The sequence below is a fragment of the Lissotriton vulgaris genome, chromosome 6 (genome assembly GCF_964263255.1).
Source record: "Lissotriton vulgaris chromosome 6, aLisVul1.2, whole genome shotgun sequence".
Classification (NCBI taxonomy): domain Eukaryota; kingdom Metazoa; phylum Chordata; class Amphibia; order Caudata; family Salamandridae; genus Lissotriton; species Lissotriton vulgaris.
Genome location: NC_141694.1, coordinates 1,387,821,592 through 1,387,837,043, shown reverse-complemented (window position 1 = coordinate 1,387,837,043; position 15,452 = coordinate 1,387,821,592). Strand labels below are relative to the sequence as shown.

The 15,452-nt window shown below is 41.9% G+C and overlaps 1 protein-coding gene across 1 annotated transcript in view; it reads right to left on the bottom strand.

Moving 5' to 3' along the window:
- Positions 1-1,415: 1,415 nt before the first annotated feature.
- The window catches only part of EFEMP1 (EGF-like fibulin extracellular matrix protein 1), a 582,872-nt gene continuing 568,835 nt past the window's right edge, over positions 1,416-15,452 (bottom strand). Inside the window, exon 11 of the mRNA XM_086927496.1 lies at positions 1,416-8,156. Within this exon, the coding sequence (XP_086783622.1) occupies positions 7,995-8,156 (162 nt within the window). The 3' untranslated portion in view covers positions 1,416-7,994. The remainder of the gene's footprint in view (positions 8,157-15,452) is intronic.

Here is a 15,452-nt window from a genome sequence, read left to right as displayed (position 1 = left end):
TGGAAAACAGGTATAACCATAAAGAGCTAAGCATAGATATGGGACACTATTACGAAGAGTAGTTAATTAAAACAATGTTGTCTTTATATACATCCTACAGACAAGTTAAGAACAGAGCCCTGATGAGAACCCGAAAATTGACGTGAGAGGGTTCGAAACGCGTCGGCACATTGAGAAGCAATTGACTTGGAAGTCCTTTAGACTAATTAATTCATGTGTGGTCTTATAGAGCGATTTGTTGCTTAGAGTATTTTTTACTTTTTCCCTTGCATTAAGTTGTTATGGATAGTAAATGAACTTGGTGTCAAGATAGGGCACCCCACAATAATTGATGTCTGTTGATGAAATTGTCTCTATGTGATGAATTCTATCTCTATATATTGTTTAATGTTGTAAAATATATATGTTGTTTTGTACAAATTGTAAATATGTATGTATAGTGTTTTTTCTTAGTTGAAACAATACAGAAACATTTAAAAATAATGAAATAAAAAAGGTATGAACAAAGTATACCTTACAAACTCGAATTGATATTGATTTGTAGTTCTTAAATGTGAGACATGAAAGAAATGTGCAGCTGGTAATTCTTTGTATAAGTAACTTTCTGAAAGTGGCATTTTTAGAATTGCAATTTAAAAACCAACTTCACCATGAATTCGGATTTTAAATTGGGTTACTGGCTGAGGGGTTGAAACCCTACTCAAGCAGCAACCACAGTCTCTTTCAGGGTGACACAGAGGCAAATCCTACATTAATCTATGCTTAAACCTCTGGTAACTTGGCACCACACATTTAGGCTTAATTTAGGTGCAATGTGTAAAGTATTTATGCAGACCTTAGAGCAGTAATGACGTGAAGACACAAAAAACTAGATAAAAATGGTTTAAATAATTTGACAAAAAAACAACAAAAATCCAATCACTAGAACCGGAGATAAGCAATTTATACTACCCTCCAGCATTCCGAAATCAAGCATTTTTACATCCAGCTACAGACATCTAAAGCTTTCTAGGTGAGCTCATGTAAAAATAAAAAACAAGGGATATGTGACGGGCACCATAGGAACCCCCAGGGCCTATGCTCCTGGCCCAGGAGGTTAGGGGTCCAGCTACAGGCCCCCAAATCCGTTTCCACCTGCCGTTTTCCTGCGGTTTGACCGCCGCAGAATGACCGGCAGAAAGGGATATTGTAATCCCTATGGCAGTGCCTGACAGGCACCGCTGCCAGTCTGGGAATACAGGGAGGCACGACAGGTGGTCAGATAATGACCACGTGTCGGGACCGTGGCGGTCGGTGTTTCCAACCTCCACTCATCCAAATGCCATAATAATATGGCGAACGGAGATCCCTGGGTACATGGCCGAAAGACCATCGTAATGAGGCTCATAATTCTGAAAAACAAATCCACAAAATCATTAGTTCTAAAGAAATAGATTTTTATTTACTAATACTTTCTTACAAGAAAATCGCTTTGCACATTTTAAAAGACAATCTTTTTCATACTTTTAAAACATTTAATCCATCAATTTATTGCTCTGCTCGAATGACGTTCAACGATATTGTTGTTGTTATAATAAATGCAAGTTGGTTGCGTTCAGTGGTACACAGCTTATTTTAAAAAAAACAATACATAGTTTGTAACTCTGAATGTCTATATCAAGTGATGCTTGGACAGGCAACTTCATTTGACGAGTACATCTGTTTTGCGTAAATGCGTTTGACAAAATTGTGACAAATTGACACCTTGGATAGGCGGGGGGAAATCTGCTTAGCATGCAAATGAAAAGCCCATCAAAAAGTTAGTTGTGGAGAATTACAATACTGCGATGTAGCAGCAAAATCCTCATTTTTGGCATTTTTGCAGGTAAAGTCACCTCCCGGCAAAGTCCACAAACTTTGCAACTCTACTAAGTTGTGAACTGCGGCAGAACACCACTGCCATAAAAATAATTCTGCACAGCTCTAATCATTAAATAGAACATTAGTTTGAAAAACGGACTGATTGATACATCAAGTGAATGTTCTCTCACCAGCACAAACAATGAGCAGAAATTGGAATTGTTAAGATAATGATTAGGGTTCACCTCATAGTAAGTTCCTCCGTCTCGCTTTTGTGCTGCACTGCTCACGTTTTGAAATAGGGTTAAAATGTGAGGTGCACCTTGGCATAGCAGGTTGGTTTGCAAGCAGTTTTAAACAATTCCCTACTACAATCTAGACCACTGAAGTCTGTGAAAGCTCACAAGTAGATCTAACACATTACTTGTGTTGTGTGTTACTAATGTGGGATGTGTAGAAGTACTCATTCGATGATGCACTGGTTGTAACTGTGACATCTCTTGTCTGTCCTATTCCTCTTCTGTTTCAACACTAATTTGTCTGTCCTTTCTCTCTCACATCTCTTTCACTTTCAAAAACAAACAACAGGGCCTAGCTATATATCCACCAATGTGTAAACGACTATTATCCACTCATGGCTAACCCTGTAACAGTGGTTGCGATTGTATTCTTTATAAAAGCAAATAAAACAAAAATAGTGTCTGAAAATATTTTTGCTTGTATAAGTGTTTGTAGCAAAAGAATTCTCTTATAGTATTTGAATACAGTTTGCATGTGGTGCACCTCTGGTTATAATGTTTTGAAGCTTCTTCTGCAGTCAGCCTCGGTGGCATCTTCCTTACATAGCAGGTTAAGGAGTTGGTTGTATGCAGTGTTTATTTTGAAAAACACAGAAATAAGTGGAGGGACCCTATGCAAAGTATTTCTGAGCTACCTCTCATGCTGTTGCTGTTGAATGCTGGAACTGCTCAAAACCATACCTGGATTTCTTTTGATTCGACTTTATGCCTACTTCTTCCTTTTCCACTGACTTCCTCCCTCTTGGAGGTTTTCATCCCTCCATTACCCATTTGACGGTTTATTTTTATCTTTGTATCTTTTTATCTTTATCTTCCTCCTTTTCTGCCTTTCTCTAGGTCAAAGTGTGAAGATACATAATAAGTCCAGGCCCTCAAAAATGAGCAACCGTCGGCATAAACTAAGTAATGGTTCTGTGGAGAAGATCCTTCCATCAGAATGTCACCAAGGCCTCTGTTTAAAGTTTAGATGGAGGACGCTATAACCTGGAGGAAACACCCTTTACCGTGCAGTCAATACCATGTAATGCCTTTACAACGCGGGCACTACATTGAACACATGGATACCACGCGCTCCTTTAGTACGTAAGTCATTACAACAACTTCCTTTAGGGAATGTGTTGTTGGACTGGTGTTGGATTTAAAGTCCAGCAGCTTCCCTACTTTTAGACAGACTGATGTTGGAATAATAAATTATACTATTCCAAAATCCAGCACTAAAGCAAGTCATTGTAACGACTTGCGTGCTAAAGGAGCAAGTGGTAATGACGCGTTCAATTTTTGCCTGCGTTAAGTGATGCATGAGAAGGCATGCGTGGTTCTCTCATAGAACCCTAATCCCACCAAAATATCTTCATCACGTCAGTCAAATGAGTAATTGGAAGGTCCCAGTGGTGGAATGAACACAATCACCACTTCCTGTGGGTCACCAGAATATAGCCATGCATTGGGTGTAGGTACTTATTACCAAATTCTTACTATAAGATACATGGAGGAGAAGGGCTCTGCAATCTTGTAGCGAGCAGAAGTCTCTAGGTCTCTATTCTGGGAGTCCCTCAGTCCTTGCTAGCAGATAAGGATGAATGCCGGTACGTCTTACAAATAAACCCACTGACCAAGGTGACCACACATGGTGCTGAAATCCTTTAAACTAACTTTGTCCCAAGGTCTGATGATTCACAACTATTCCCCAGAGCTGCTTTCCATGCAGGGCACGGGTAAATATGGGTGCTCCCACTGATTCCCAAGACTAGAGTGGATGGGAGCCATAGGGGCATCAAAGGGTTGCCCTGCTGTGATATGCTGCCTTCCCACGTTCAGTCAGGCTGCCTGCATGGCTTCCTAGTGGTACAAGGCATCACCATGGTGGCAGTTTTCATTCTGTCACATCAGTGTATTTATGCATTTTGTAAACAATCATAATGTCACCTAAGAACATTTTTAAGTACTGAAACTGATGGCGTGGGCTGAGTACACCCGACGTAAGAATGTGTCCTGTGCCCCTAGTACTGGAAGTCCACCATTGTATTCTGGTAAGTCCTGTAGTGCAGTGATTTAATTGGGGGTGAGGGGATATGTTCTATATGAAGGAGTGACCCCGTGTTGTTTTGCGTGTTCATTGAAAACATTATTTAATAAGCTCATTTTCAGTGCCCTCAAGGAGTATGAGAGACTTAACAAGATCCTTTCTTAGCAGTCTAAGTTGTTCCATGAGGTGTGACCTTTGAGCACTGATTATATGATCCACATATATTCTTACTCCTAAAGCTGAGCAGAGAGATGTGTAATGGCCTGAGGTTTCAACGTTGGCTGTTATGAACAAATGTTATTTGGTAATATTAAGACCATTGCCCTCACATGCTTTGTACTCAACACAAACAAATATTAATTTGATCCTCTGATACACGTAAAGCCAGTGGTACTCTTTCAGGCCAAGAGTAAGATGATCCATTATGTTTAGGTTAAGGAACTTCCTTGCTTTATGTTTCTGGTTCCATCTCAACTTTACTATGTATTCTCTTGCTGCACCAAAGTAGACTGAATTTCAATAGACCACATAAACTGGTATTATGGAGCTATGGTGAGTTCAGATTTATGGTTCATTTGGAGATATTAACCATTTCATAACTGCCCAAAAGCTTTGCTGAGTATTTTCCCGGCTTGCTAACATTCCTAAAGTCAGACTGGTTACACAGGGAGGCAGAACGTTTACCCACCCTGTCTCTAAGCTTTGGCATTCTGTTCCTTTAAAAAGAAACAACACTTTACTTCAACCCTCACCTCATTAATGAACAAAACTAGGCTTTTCCAATAAAGCTGTGATCTTGTAACTGCTTGTATCAGGAGAATCTCGTTTCTTTCATTCATTCAAGCAAGCAAGCAGACGACCCTTCTGAGTATTACGATCTAGAAATTACTGATGTTTACAACTATTGCGATCTGACATTAACTCCTTGGCTGCTTCGAACGTTCCGCACTTTTGCTGAACATTCGAAAAACGGGTGGGCTGCGTCGGCCGTTGGCCGTTCGCAGCACCAACAAGGTAGCGACGGGAACACGGAACGGGTTAAGCAGTGGTTTATACTGAAACACTCACCACGAGATCCACTTTAAATTCTGTGGTTCAATTGCTTCCACCTTTAACATTCAGCTGAATAATGTGGTGGAGCTGAAGGACAGCTACTTCTGGCTGAACTTGACGTTATTCTGACAAAGCTACTTCCCCTTCCTTCAGAAAAGGAGGTATTTCAAGCATTCTGTTATCTGTTAGGATGCTCTGTGCTGTTCACCAATCAGGGATGTATCTGCATGTCATCGATATACATCTAAAACTTCACCTGATGTGGGGATGCAGTTCAACAAATGGCTGTGTCTTAGGATAATTCGACAAACGTAGGTTGCCTTATGTGTCAAAAAATATATATCTATCCATGTGTGTAGTTTCAACATGTGTTACAATGTAGGTACTTTTCACTAACACTACAGTATAAAAGACAATTTGCAGCACATGTATTAGTATGGTATTCAAAAGACATATTGCAACACGTTTTAGTATGGTATTCAAAAGACATGTTGCAACATGTGTTAGTATGGTATTCAAAAGACATTTTGCAACATGTATTAAAATGGTATTCAAAGGACATGTTGCAACACGTGTTAGTATGGAAGTCAAAAGACATGTTGCAACACATGTTAATATGGTATTCAAAAGACATGTTGCAACATGTTTTAGTATGGTATTCAAAAGACATGTTGCAACATGTGTTAGTATGGTATTCAAAAGACATTTTTGCAACACGTTTTAGTATGGTATTCAAATGGCATGTTGCAATAGGTGTTAGTATGGAAGTCAAAAGACATGTTGCAACACGTGTTAGTATGGTATGCAAAAGATATGTTGCAGCACATGTATTAGTATGGTATTCAAAAACATGTTGCAACACGTATTAGTATAATATTCAAAAGACACGTTGGACCACATGTATTAGTATGATATTCTAAAGACATGTTGCAACATATGTTAGTATGGTATTCAAAAGACAAGTTGCAACATGTGTTAGTATGGTATTCAAAAGACACGTTGCAGCACATGTATTATTATGGTATTCAAAAGACATGTTGCAACACGTGTTAGTATGGTATTCACTTACAATGGTGACTTACTTAACAGTTTCACAACCGAGCGTGTGTGTAATGTAGAAAGTGTGTACTTTGTAAAAGCATTGCATTAATATATTGTGACTCTTTTTTTTAAACATATAATATTTTTTCCTCGAAGAACCAGGTACACCATCCACAATATATTTGAAGTTCAGAAAGGGTGTTTCTCCATACTTCTTGAACTAATATTTGACAGCAGTTTTAACCGTATTGGGAATACATGCTTAGATCTCCGCCGTGGCAAAAGGAGTGTGGTGGTTGCTGAATTTGTACGGTTGTGCCCAATTTCCCACAACCAATCAGAATTCAAATATGCATAATTTGCATACATTTCGCACACTTATATACACATATCGCACTTGTGTGCACATATTACATGCCTATTCACCTTATTGAACCATTGGGAAATGTTTTTCAAAGTAAAAATCTGAAGGTTTTGACACTTTTTTACGATTAGGCCATGTTACATCACATGCGTTTACAACGCATGGCATTACAACGCGGTCATTAGAATGACTGTTTGTTACATTGCATACCATTACAACGCAAGTCAGAGCAACGACTTGCTGTAGGTGGGGCGCTGGATTTTGGGATAGTTTAATTTCTATTCCAACTCCAGTCTGTGCAACAGTAGGGAAGGTGTTGGATTTAAATCCAACATCTGCCCCCTACAGAAAGTCGTTGTTCCTACTTGCGTTGTAATGGTATGCAATGTAACAACATGGTCTTTGATAGACCGTGTTATAATGACACGCGGTGTATCGCATGGAGGTAAACAATGTTTACCCTTTTATGCATTGCCTTCAGTTTTGATGGGTACACGAACTGTGGTGTTTAATTCTATTGCGGAGCAGAATCAAATGTGAACAGAAATATAAAGTCACATAGAAGCAAATGCTTGTGAGCGTTAACACTAAGAAACCTTTTGTGAGAATAGGATCATGGTAAGAGTGACAAAGAATGAGATGTCCAACTACTGTTAACAAAGCACTACAGAAAAATACACGAAGCTTCAGTTTGGTTCCTTTTTCTCTTCCAAAACTCAGCAAATGTTTAAGCATGTTTCTTCAACCAAGTATTTGATACCTGTCACATCCAAGCAATGAAGGCACATTCGTAATCATTACATAACAGAACATCTTTAAGTGTTCATGAAATTGTGTAATTTTTTGTGTGGATTGTTTGGAAATTCCATGTACATTTTTTGACACTACATGAAATTATGCTTTTAGAGAGAAAAGTAATTTGACAGTACCTCATGTGATATTTTTATTTCAGAGTGCAACTCACTTAAAAGGTCTCGCAAGATACCTGCAGGAGAGTGGTTGAGCTAGAAAATGTCTCAAAGTAAGACATTATCTGTGTGAACCAGACTTCGTGAGGTGCAAGCTGCAAGCTTGTTTCAAACAAAGATATGCAAAATTGTATAATGAAACATTTCGAGAAATTTCGCAAACTTTATGAAATGCAAAATTCTTGAATCTTTAAAATACTGTTAAACTTAAACACAGGCCTTTTTTTACATTACACGAAGTAGTAAGTTGCTTTGAGAATTGAGATGCTGACGTGAATGTTGCTGACACAGAAGTCATAGACATTTCTGATATAAAAGAAAAATCTATAAATAACGTGACAAGTGCTTTATGTGTGATTCTGTTTTCTGGTTGCTCCAGGTGCGACGTGAGCTGGTCCCATTTACTAAAAGGGGTATGGTCCCACGACGATCGTTAACCTTAGCAAGGAGCTTGAACGATAGTTCACAAGGGGGTTGACGGTCACCATTTCCAGATCCACAATGTGCTCTCTTGGCCCCGAGAGAGGCTTGACCATGATGAGCATGGCGCTTAGTCCACTGGTATGCTGAAAGTACAAGAAAAACAGACTCCTCTGTTATCAAGAACAAACAGATTATCAACTAAAGCAAGAAAATAAGCAATGTTCTTTCAAAAATACCATAGAAGTACCTTGCCAAGCTATAATATTATTATAGTATTAAAGCCCGCCGCTGAGGACTATGCAGATATGCAGAGGGTGCTTATGGCAAGGAAGAGGACCAAAAATGGCTTGTAAAGCTTTAGATAGGAGGGCAATAATGCTACTGGAACATACCATGAGCTCAGGGTAGAATGTTTCCAATCAAAAAAGTGGAAATCCAAACACCAGAATATTGGAGCAGAAGGTCACTACCAGTCATTATCGGCATTTTATCATTATATTGTTTTTCATGGAGTTTCCAATATATTAATAGTCTATTTAAGCCGAAGGCAAGCTTGTCTATGCCCATTTGGGCCCGTTGTTGCAGGGATGCCACCAGCCTCTGCCCACTAGGCCCTATTTCACCCAGGTTTCTTCAAGGGCATTACATCCTCCCACTCAGATATGTTTGTTTACCCCCATTTTCATGTAGTAGATCTCAACTAATAACTATGTACTCTAATACCTTTTCCCTTGCAGAGCCTAATAATGCCAATTTAAGAGAGGAAGGTATTTTCCAGATCCCACTACTCATTCTCTTTAATAAATATGATATTTGTGAAAGCCCATATTAGGGAAAAACTACCCAGCTTAAAGCAATTCCTTGCAATGCTTGTTCTGCCATTAAACTGGTTTGAGATTTATGGCGTTTGAGACCTTAAACTTGGACATCTGTTGTCTTTCAGAAACTTGCTCAATACCTTTTCCGGGCCACTTTTGGATGGATGGATCCACTTAAACTGCTTAGTATTTTAGTGCGACAGGGAAGGTAGGGCGGGTGGGTGGGGGTATAGCAATCTTTTTTAAATCCTCACTAGCATTCAGGAAAATCATGCTATGAGAGCAGTGCCAGGATTGGTTGGGTTACAGAGTCTGCTGCTCAGACAGTGTCTGGGAGCTTGCTGCTTTTCTCAAACCGGGCTGTGCAACACCCTGGGTTGGAGAAATAGAAGTGCACATGTCAGTTTGGCCAGCCTAAGATGGCCGGCCAAACTGACATGCACACTTCTAAGTGCCCAGCCCTCTTCCCTGTCATAGCTCGGCCTGGCCCTACATGCATGCCTAAGCCAGTTAGTCACAAAAAAAATATATGATTTTGTTTTATCATGTGATTTTTCCGTGATTTACTCTGACCAGTGGGGTGACGCTCCTCCGCCATTACGGAGCAGCCGCCCCGGTGCAGTGCCCTGAAGATGTGGTGCTCATGCCCATCAACATGTAAGAAAAGGAAGAATTTTCTAGCTCAACCCTCGATAGGTGACACTAGAACAGGAGCTCATGAATTCCAGTTAGGAATTCTAAATCATGATACTTCTTCAAAATATTCAGTTGCTAATATGATGATACAAAGTTTCCAAACAAATTATGCAAAAATCTCTGATCCTTAATATACTGGACTTCATACCAACTTACAACTCTCCCCAAAATTATTACAATTTGTAAAACGCTGAAAAGTGAAAAATGAATAACAACAATTTTAAAATGAACAAAACTCAAGAAAATTTGGGGTATGTGCCACGCGCGTAATTTGCAGTAGCGCAAATACTTGAAATTACTGCAAAATTACACAAGATTGAGCAGAATTACACAAGGAGGATAAACCCAGCATTTAGCGCTATTTTCTTAGTGCAAAATAAAACCTTGTGTCTAAAATGAAACTGAGGATGCATTTTGCTGCAAGAAAATAGTAGTTTATGCAACAGAACAGGAAGAGCAGCAGACAGCAGCCACTCGCACTCTGTTGCTGTGCTCTTCGGTAGGTATTTTGGCCCCACATTATTCCAAATTACACAAACAGACATAATTTAGTAATTTTCATTAATTTTGCATCCCCAGAGTAAATCAAAATCACTCCAATTACTACGGCATAACTATATTTTTACCCAGGCCTAAAGAAAATATGGGTTGAAAAAGCACACACTATGGCAGTGTCGTAATTGGACAATGGCCGAGTTAGCGCTTAGCTGTAGCTACACGTTTTCTGTTATATTGGCCATACTCGAAAACGCCATTTTGTATGTTACGACGGCCATCTTAGATCATGAGCGGCCTCGTGGCCAGCGTACCCTTTAGTCCGTTGTCCGTACCACTGACCACTTGAGTTTGCCCAGCAACAGGCTATTTTTAGTAATGGTCAAGCCTGTACATGCGCAGTCCCCTCTGACCAGTCACCCCACAGGAATGTGCCGCAAACTGACCAGTGGGTTTGAAACCCTCCAATGAGCTGGCAGTGTTCCAAAACATGACCATATATGTACATAATGCTCTGTAACTGTGTGCCGCCTGTTCGTTTTATTACCTGTAAAAATGTATAAAAGAGGGGGTCACACCGATGTTCGGGGTGATACTTCTTGCATTACCGAAGGGTGCTGTAGGAATGTACCACCACCCCATGGGGTCTTAATAAACTTGTTCTTTGAATTTTTCAGTTTCCGTGCCAACAGTCCTTCCAATGTAAGTGGGTTATCTTTGGAGCATGTAGGCCTTGGGAACCCGATACTACAAATTGGCGACCACAAAGGGACTCATCGGCGACTCGGATGCCCGAAGGAGAGGTCGTGACGAAGGTTTGGACACTCGCTATGGACGCGCGCTGCCACTGAGTGACCCGAGTCTTGGCACCCACGGTGTTTCTTCCTTTCCTTCCGATCTGACCTTCCAGGTGGCGCCGGTCTCCGACTGAGTTTTCGATCGTCTGTGTTGCTGGATAAAGCGCCGTTTGGCTGATTCGATTAAAAGGACCTTGGCAGTTGGAACCTGGACCTTTGATACTTTGGGTAAGATTTGTGATCGGTAAGGTAGTCTGCGGACGCTTACTGAGGTTCTATGATTTGTGATCGGTAAGGTAGTCCTCGGACGCTTACTGAGGTTCTGTGATTTGTGAGCGGTAAGGTAGTCTTCGGACGCTTACCGAAGTTCTATGACCTATGATTTTGATTTGAGTTAGCTAACATTTGTGAATTTGTGATCTTTGAATCTATATGTGTAGTGCACTTCACATAGGCAGGCATGTAGAGATGTTTCTCTAATTTTGTTTTTTTCCTTTGAGCGGCACGTTTGTGTGAAGTACTGTAAGTGCCATTTTTCTACGGTATCGCGCTTTTCGTGGTACCACCTTGAACATGCCTGTTTTAAGCACACTCCGAGGGATGTGCTGTCTTGGAAATGGTACCACAATTAGGTTAGCGGAAGCACAGCCGGCTCCCCCAGAGGGAACACCAAATAGGGACATGTATATAAAGCATGGCCTTCCACCTATAATGTACAGTAAATTATGGAATAAGTATACTAGGTCTGATCCTGAATTGCAATGGCCTCTACATGGGTCGTTCGATTTGCGAAAAGTACAGTTTGTGGAGCAATGTTTGTTTCAGCGAAGGTCTAGACAGAACATGTTTGATTGTGTGCGAATGTGGGAGAAAGCGGTGCGTGAGCGAATGAAGCGCGAAGTTGCCTTGGCGGACAAAGAGCAGCGTAAGGCTGCTCGGGATAAGGCTTTACAGCTTGAGGAAAAAGAGGAGCAGGAAAAGAAAGAGGGGGAGGAACGGGAACGTAAATTGCAAACGGCTGGTCAATTCCCTATTCGTCGACCGCTTTATCCTGTCCTTACTAATGAAATTGATGATTTTTCTTTATTAGATCGATCACCGCCTCCGTACGTTTTGCCTACGGCTCCACTTGCAGAATCGGATGATGAAGGACAGGATAAGTCGGGAAAGAAGGGGATATCTGCTCTCAGGTTTACGGCGGAGAGATCCGCGCATTTACGTAGTTGGGCTCGTAGAGTGAATACGAAGTATGTTTCTCAGTCTGACCTTGTTTCTGAAAGGGGTACCTGGACAGACCAAGAGTTATTGTATTTTATGTCCACTTTGGCAGACGAAGTTGTTACCTCATTTCGTAAAATTTCAGATACATTAGAGCCTAAGGATGTGTCAGTTCATCGTGAGAATTTAGAAAACGGTGTATTTGTCCTTGCAGATGTCGATGCCTTTTACAAACAACTGATCAAGCTGCGGGATGAGACTAGCAGATTGCGAGACGAGCAGAAAAAGATTAAGGAGTCCGGGCTGGAATCCGACGGGCAGTCTAAGGAGTGTTCTCTCCGGGGTTCAGATAAGAGTTCTGCAATGCATGTTATGCCTATGCGTGAAGCTGCACCTTTGTATGTTCCACCTAAGGGGGAAGGTACAGATGATGATAAAAGGTCGAAGGATGCGAAGGGGTATTTTGTATATAATTGGGTGTATACGCCTTGGAATAGAGCGGATGTTATGGCGTTGAAAAATTCTCTACCTGACCTTCGTAAAAATCCGGCAGCATTCTATGAAGGGGTGGAAGGGGCTATTTCATCTTGTGTGATGACTCTGGTTGATATAGATTTGTTTTTTGGGTTAATACTTCCGCCTGACATGTGGAGACAAATTCGTAAAAATAATGATGAGGCAATACTAGGGGGAACATGGAAGGAGATAAATCAAGCAGACTTAGAGAGGAAACCGGCATGCAAGCCTTGCCAGCTGATTTTAGATCTTCCAACGGCTATTTTGATTAAATTAAAAACACTCGTACCTTCTAAAAAGATAGATTGGACCATGTTAGCTTCGTGTAAGCAAAAGCCAGATGAAACGGTCTCAGACTTTTTTACACGCTTCGAAGAAGCGTTTCACGATTACAGTGGTCAATCTTTAACAGACGATACAGGTCGGCATTTGTTTGTAGATAAGTATGTGGCTAATCTCCTGCCGGAGATTGCCAAACGATTGAAGTCGAGTGAAAGTTCCTGGGCCACGGCGACCCCTGCGTCTTTGTTGACTATGGCTCAGTATTACGAGCGGCAGGAGTTGGAGGCTAAAGAAAGTGTTGATAAAAAGGCGAAAGAATTGAAAACGAAGGTGATGTTGGCACAGGTTCGTGGAACACAGGGTAGAGGGAACGACAGGGGTAGACGAGGTGGAGGAAATACGTCGTATGGTCGTACGGATATTGCGGAGGATCAATGTGCTTATTGTAAGGAGTTTGGTCATTGGGCTGAGGATTGTCCAGTACTACGGGAGCAACGTAGCCAGCGTGGTCGAGGAGGTGGTAGGTCGCGGGGCGGGTATGCGGGGGCGAGAGGTGGCGGAGGTGATCGTGGAAGGGCTGAGCAAGGGGGCCGTGGCCAGGATGAACGAAATACTTTTGATAGACGGAATCAATATCAGATTTCAGAGGGTGAGAATGTGGAGCACCAGGATTATGTGCATGCGTAGGACTGCGTAGGATGGGGTGCGGAACCAATTGAAGTGCCGGTAGATCAGGAGGGTCCGTATGTAACACCGGGTATTTTGGGTTCTACTGATCAATTCCTAGTAGACACCGGAGCTACTCGTAGCGCATTGTCAAAGAAGTTGGTTCCGAGGGCTCCCCTGTCTGGCGAAATGATAACATGCGTAGGGTTCGATGGCACACCCTCCCCTAGCCCTTTGTCTAAACCCCTTGCACTCTGTCTTGATACATTTTTTAGTTTTGGCCAATTTTTGTTATCTCCCTATACCCCAGATAATATCTTGGGCCTTGATTTGCTTAAATATTTTCGAGCAACGATACGGTGCGCTCCTGAAGGAGTGCGGGTTATCCTGAATGACAATTACCCCGATCCGAATAGGTTCTATACCATATCGGAAATTCCCGCTTTGGCCTCCCTCCCGCACACGTTATGGGCGACCTCAGACACGGATGTGGGGGAGATGCGTATTCCACCTATTCATATTACTGTTAAGGAGGGGGCCTCTTTGCCACGAGTGCCACAGTATAAGATTTCGAAGGAAGGTGAAATTGCCCTGACTCACATTGTTCAAGACTTGATTGCTGCTGGGGTGGTGGAGGAGGTTTCTTATAATGTCTGTAACAGCCCTATTCTCCCGATCCTTAAAAGAGATACTGATGACAAAGTCTATCGCTTTATTATTGACTTGAGAGAAATCAACAAAATTGTCATTCCCCAATACCCGGTGGTGTCCGACATTACGACCTTGCTCACACTGGTACCACCAACAGCCACGACCTTTAGTGTAATTGATTTGAAGAATGCGTTCTTCTCCATTCCTGTCCATCCTGATAGCAGATATTTGTTTGGCTTCACGTTAAATAATAAATCGTATAGATTTTGTCGTGTTCCTCAAGGTTACACTGAGAGCCCGAGTATCTACAGCCAGGCTCTGAAAAGACAGCTTGATTCCTTTGAGTTGCAGTCGGGGGTTGTTCTGATCCAATATGTGGATGACCTTCTGCTTGCTGCAGATTCTTACACGCAATGTGAGGAGAGTACGATTGCGCTGCTTTCCTTTTTGGCACAGAATAATCACAAGGTTTCTAAGAAAAAGCTACAATACTGTAGACCCAAGGTGACCTCCCTCGGTCATCTTTTGTCTAAGGAGGGGCGTGCATTAACATCAGATCGAATTCAGGCGATTTTAGATACACCAGTCCCCCGCACACAGAGAGATGTTCGCGCCTTCATATGGTTAACGTCCTTTTGTAGGCAGTGGATCATGGGGTTTTCGCACATTATAAAACCCTTGTTAGCATTACTGTCCAAAGCCACGCCAATGCCCCTTGAATGGACAGATGAATGTCAAAATGCTTTTGAACAGTTGAGACAAGCCCTTTGCTCTGCCCCCGTATTAGGTACACCAGATTACACATTGTACGTACACGAGAAAGATGGGTGCGCATTATCAGTGTTAGTGCAGACACACGGGGACAAGCAGAGGCCATGTGCGTACTTCTCAGCCATCTTGGATCCTGTAGCACGAGGGTTACCTGGGTGTTTCCGAGCAGTCGCAGCAACAGCAGTAGCGATACGGCAGAGTGAGGGAATAGTGCTATCGCACAAATTGTTGGTGTTAGTTCCTCACGCAGTAGATGCCCTGCTAAACCAAACAAAGACCCAATATCTCACGAGTGCACGGTTAACAGGATACGAGCTTACTCTGTTGGCGCCACATATCACATTAAAAAGATGTGCTACTCTGAACCCTGCCACTTTATTGCCCTATCCGGTCGAGGAGGGTCAGGAAGAAAAACATCATGACTGTGTTTTCCTGACCGAGGAACAGACAAAGGGTCGTGTTGACCTACAGGATATGCCACTTCCAGATGTGGATGGGGAACTGTGGGTTGATGGATCATGTTTGAGGC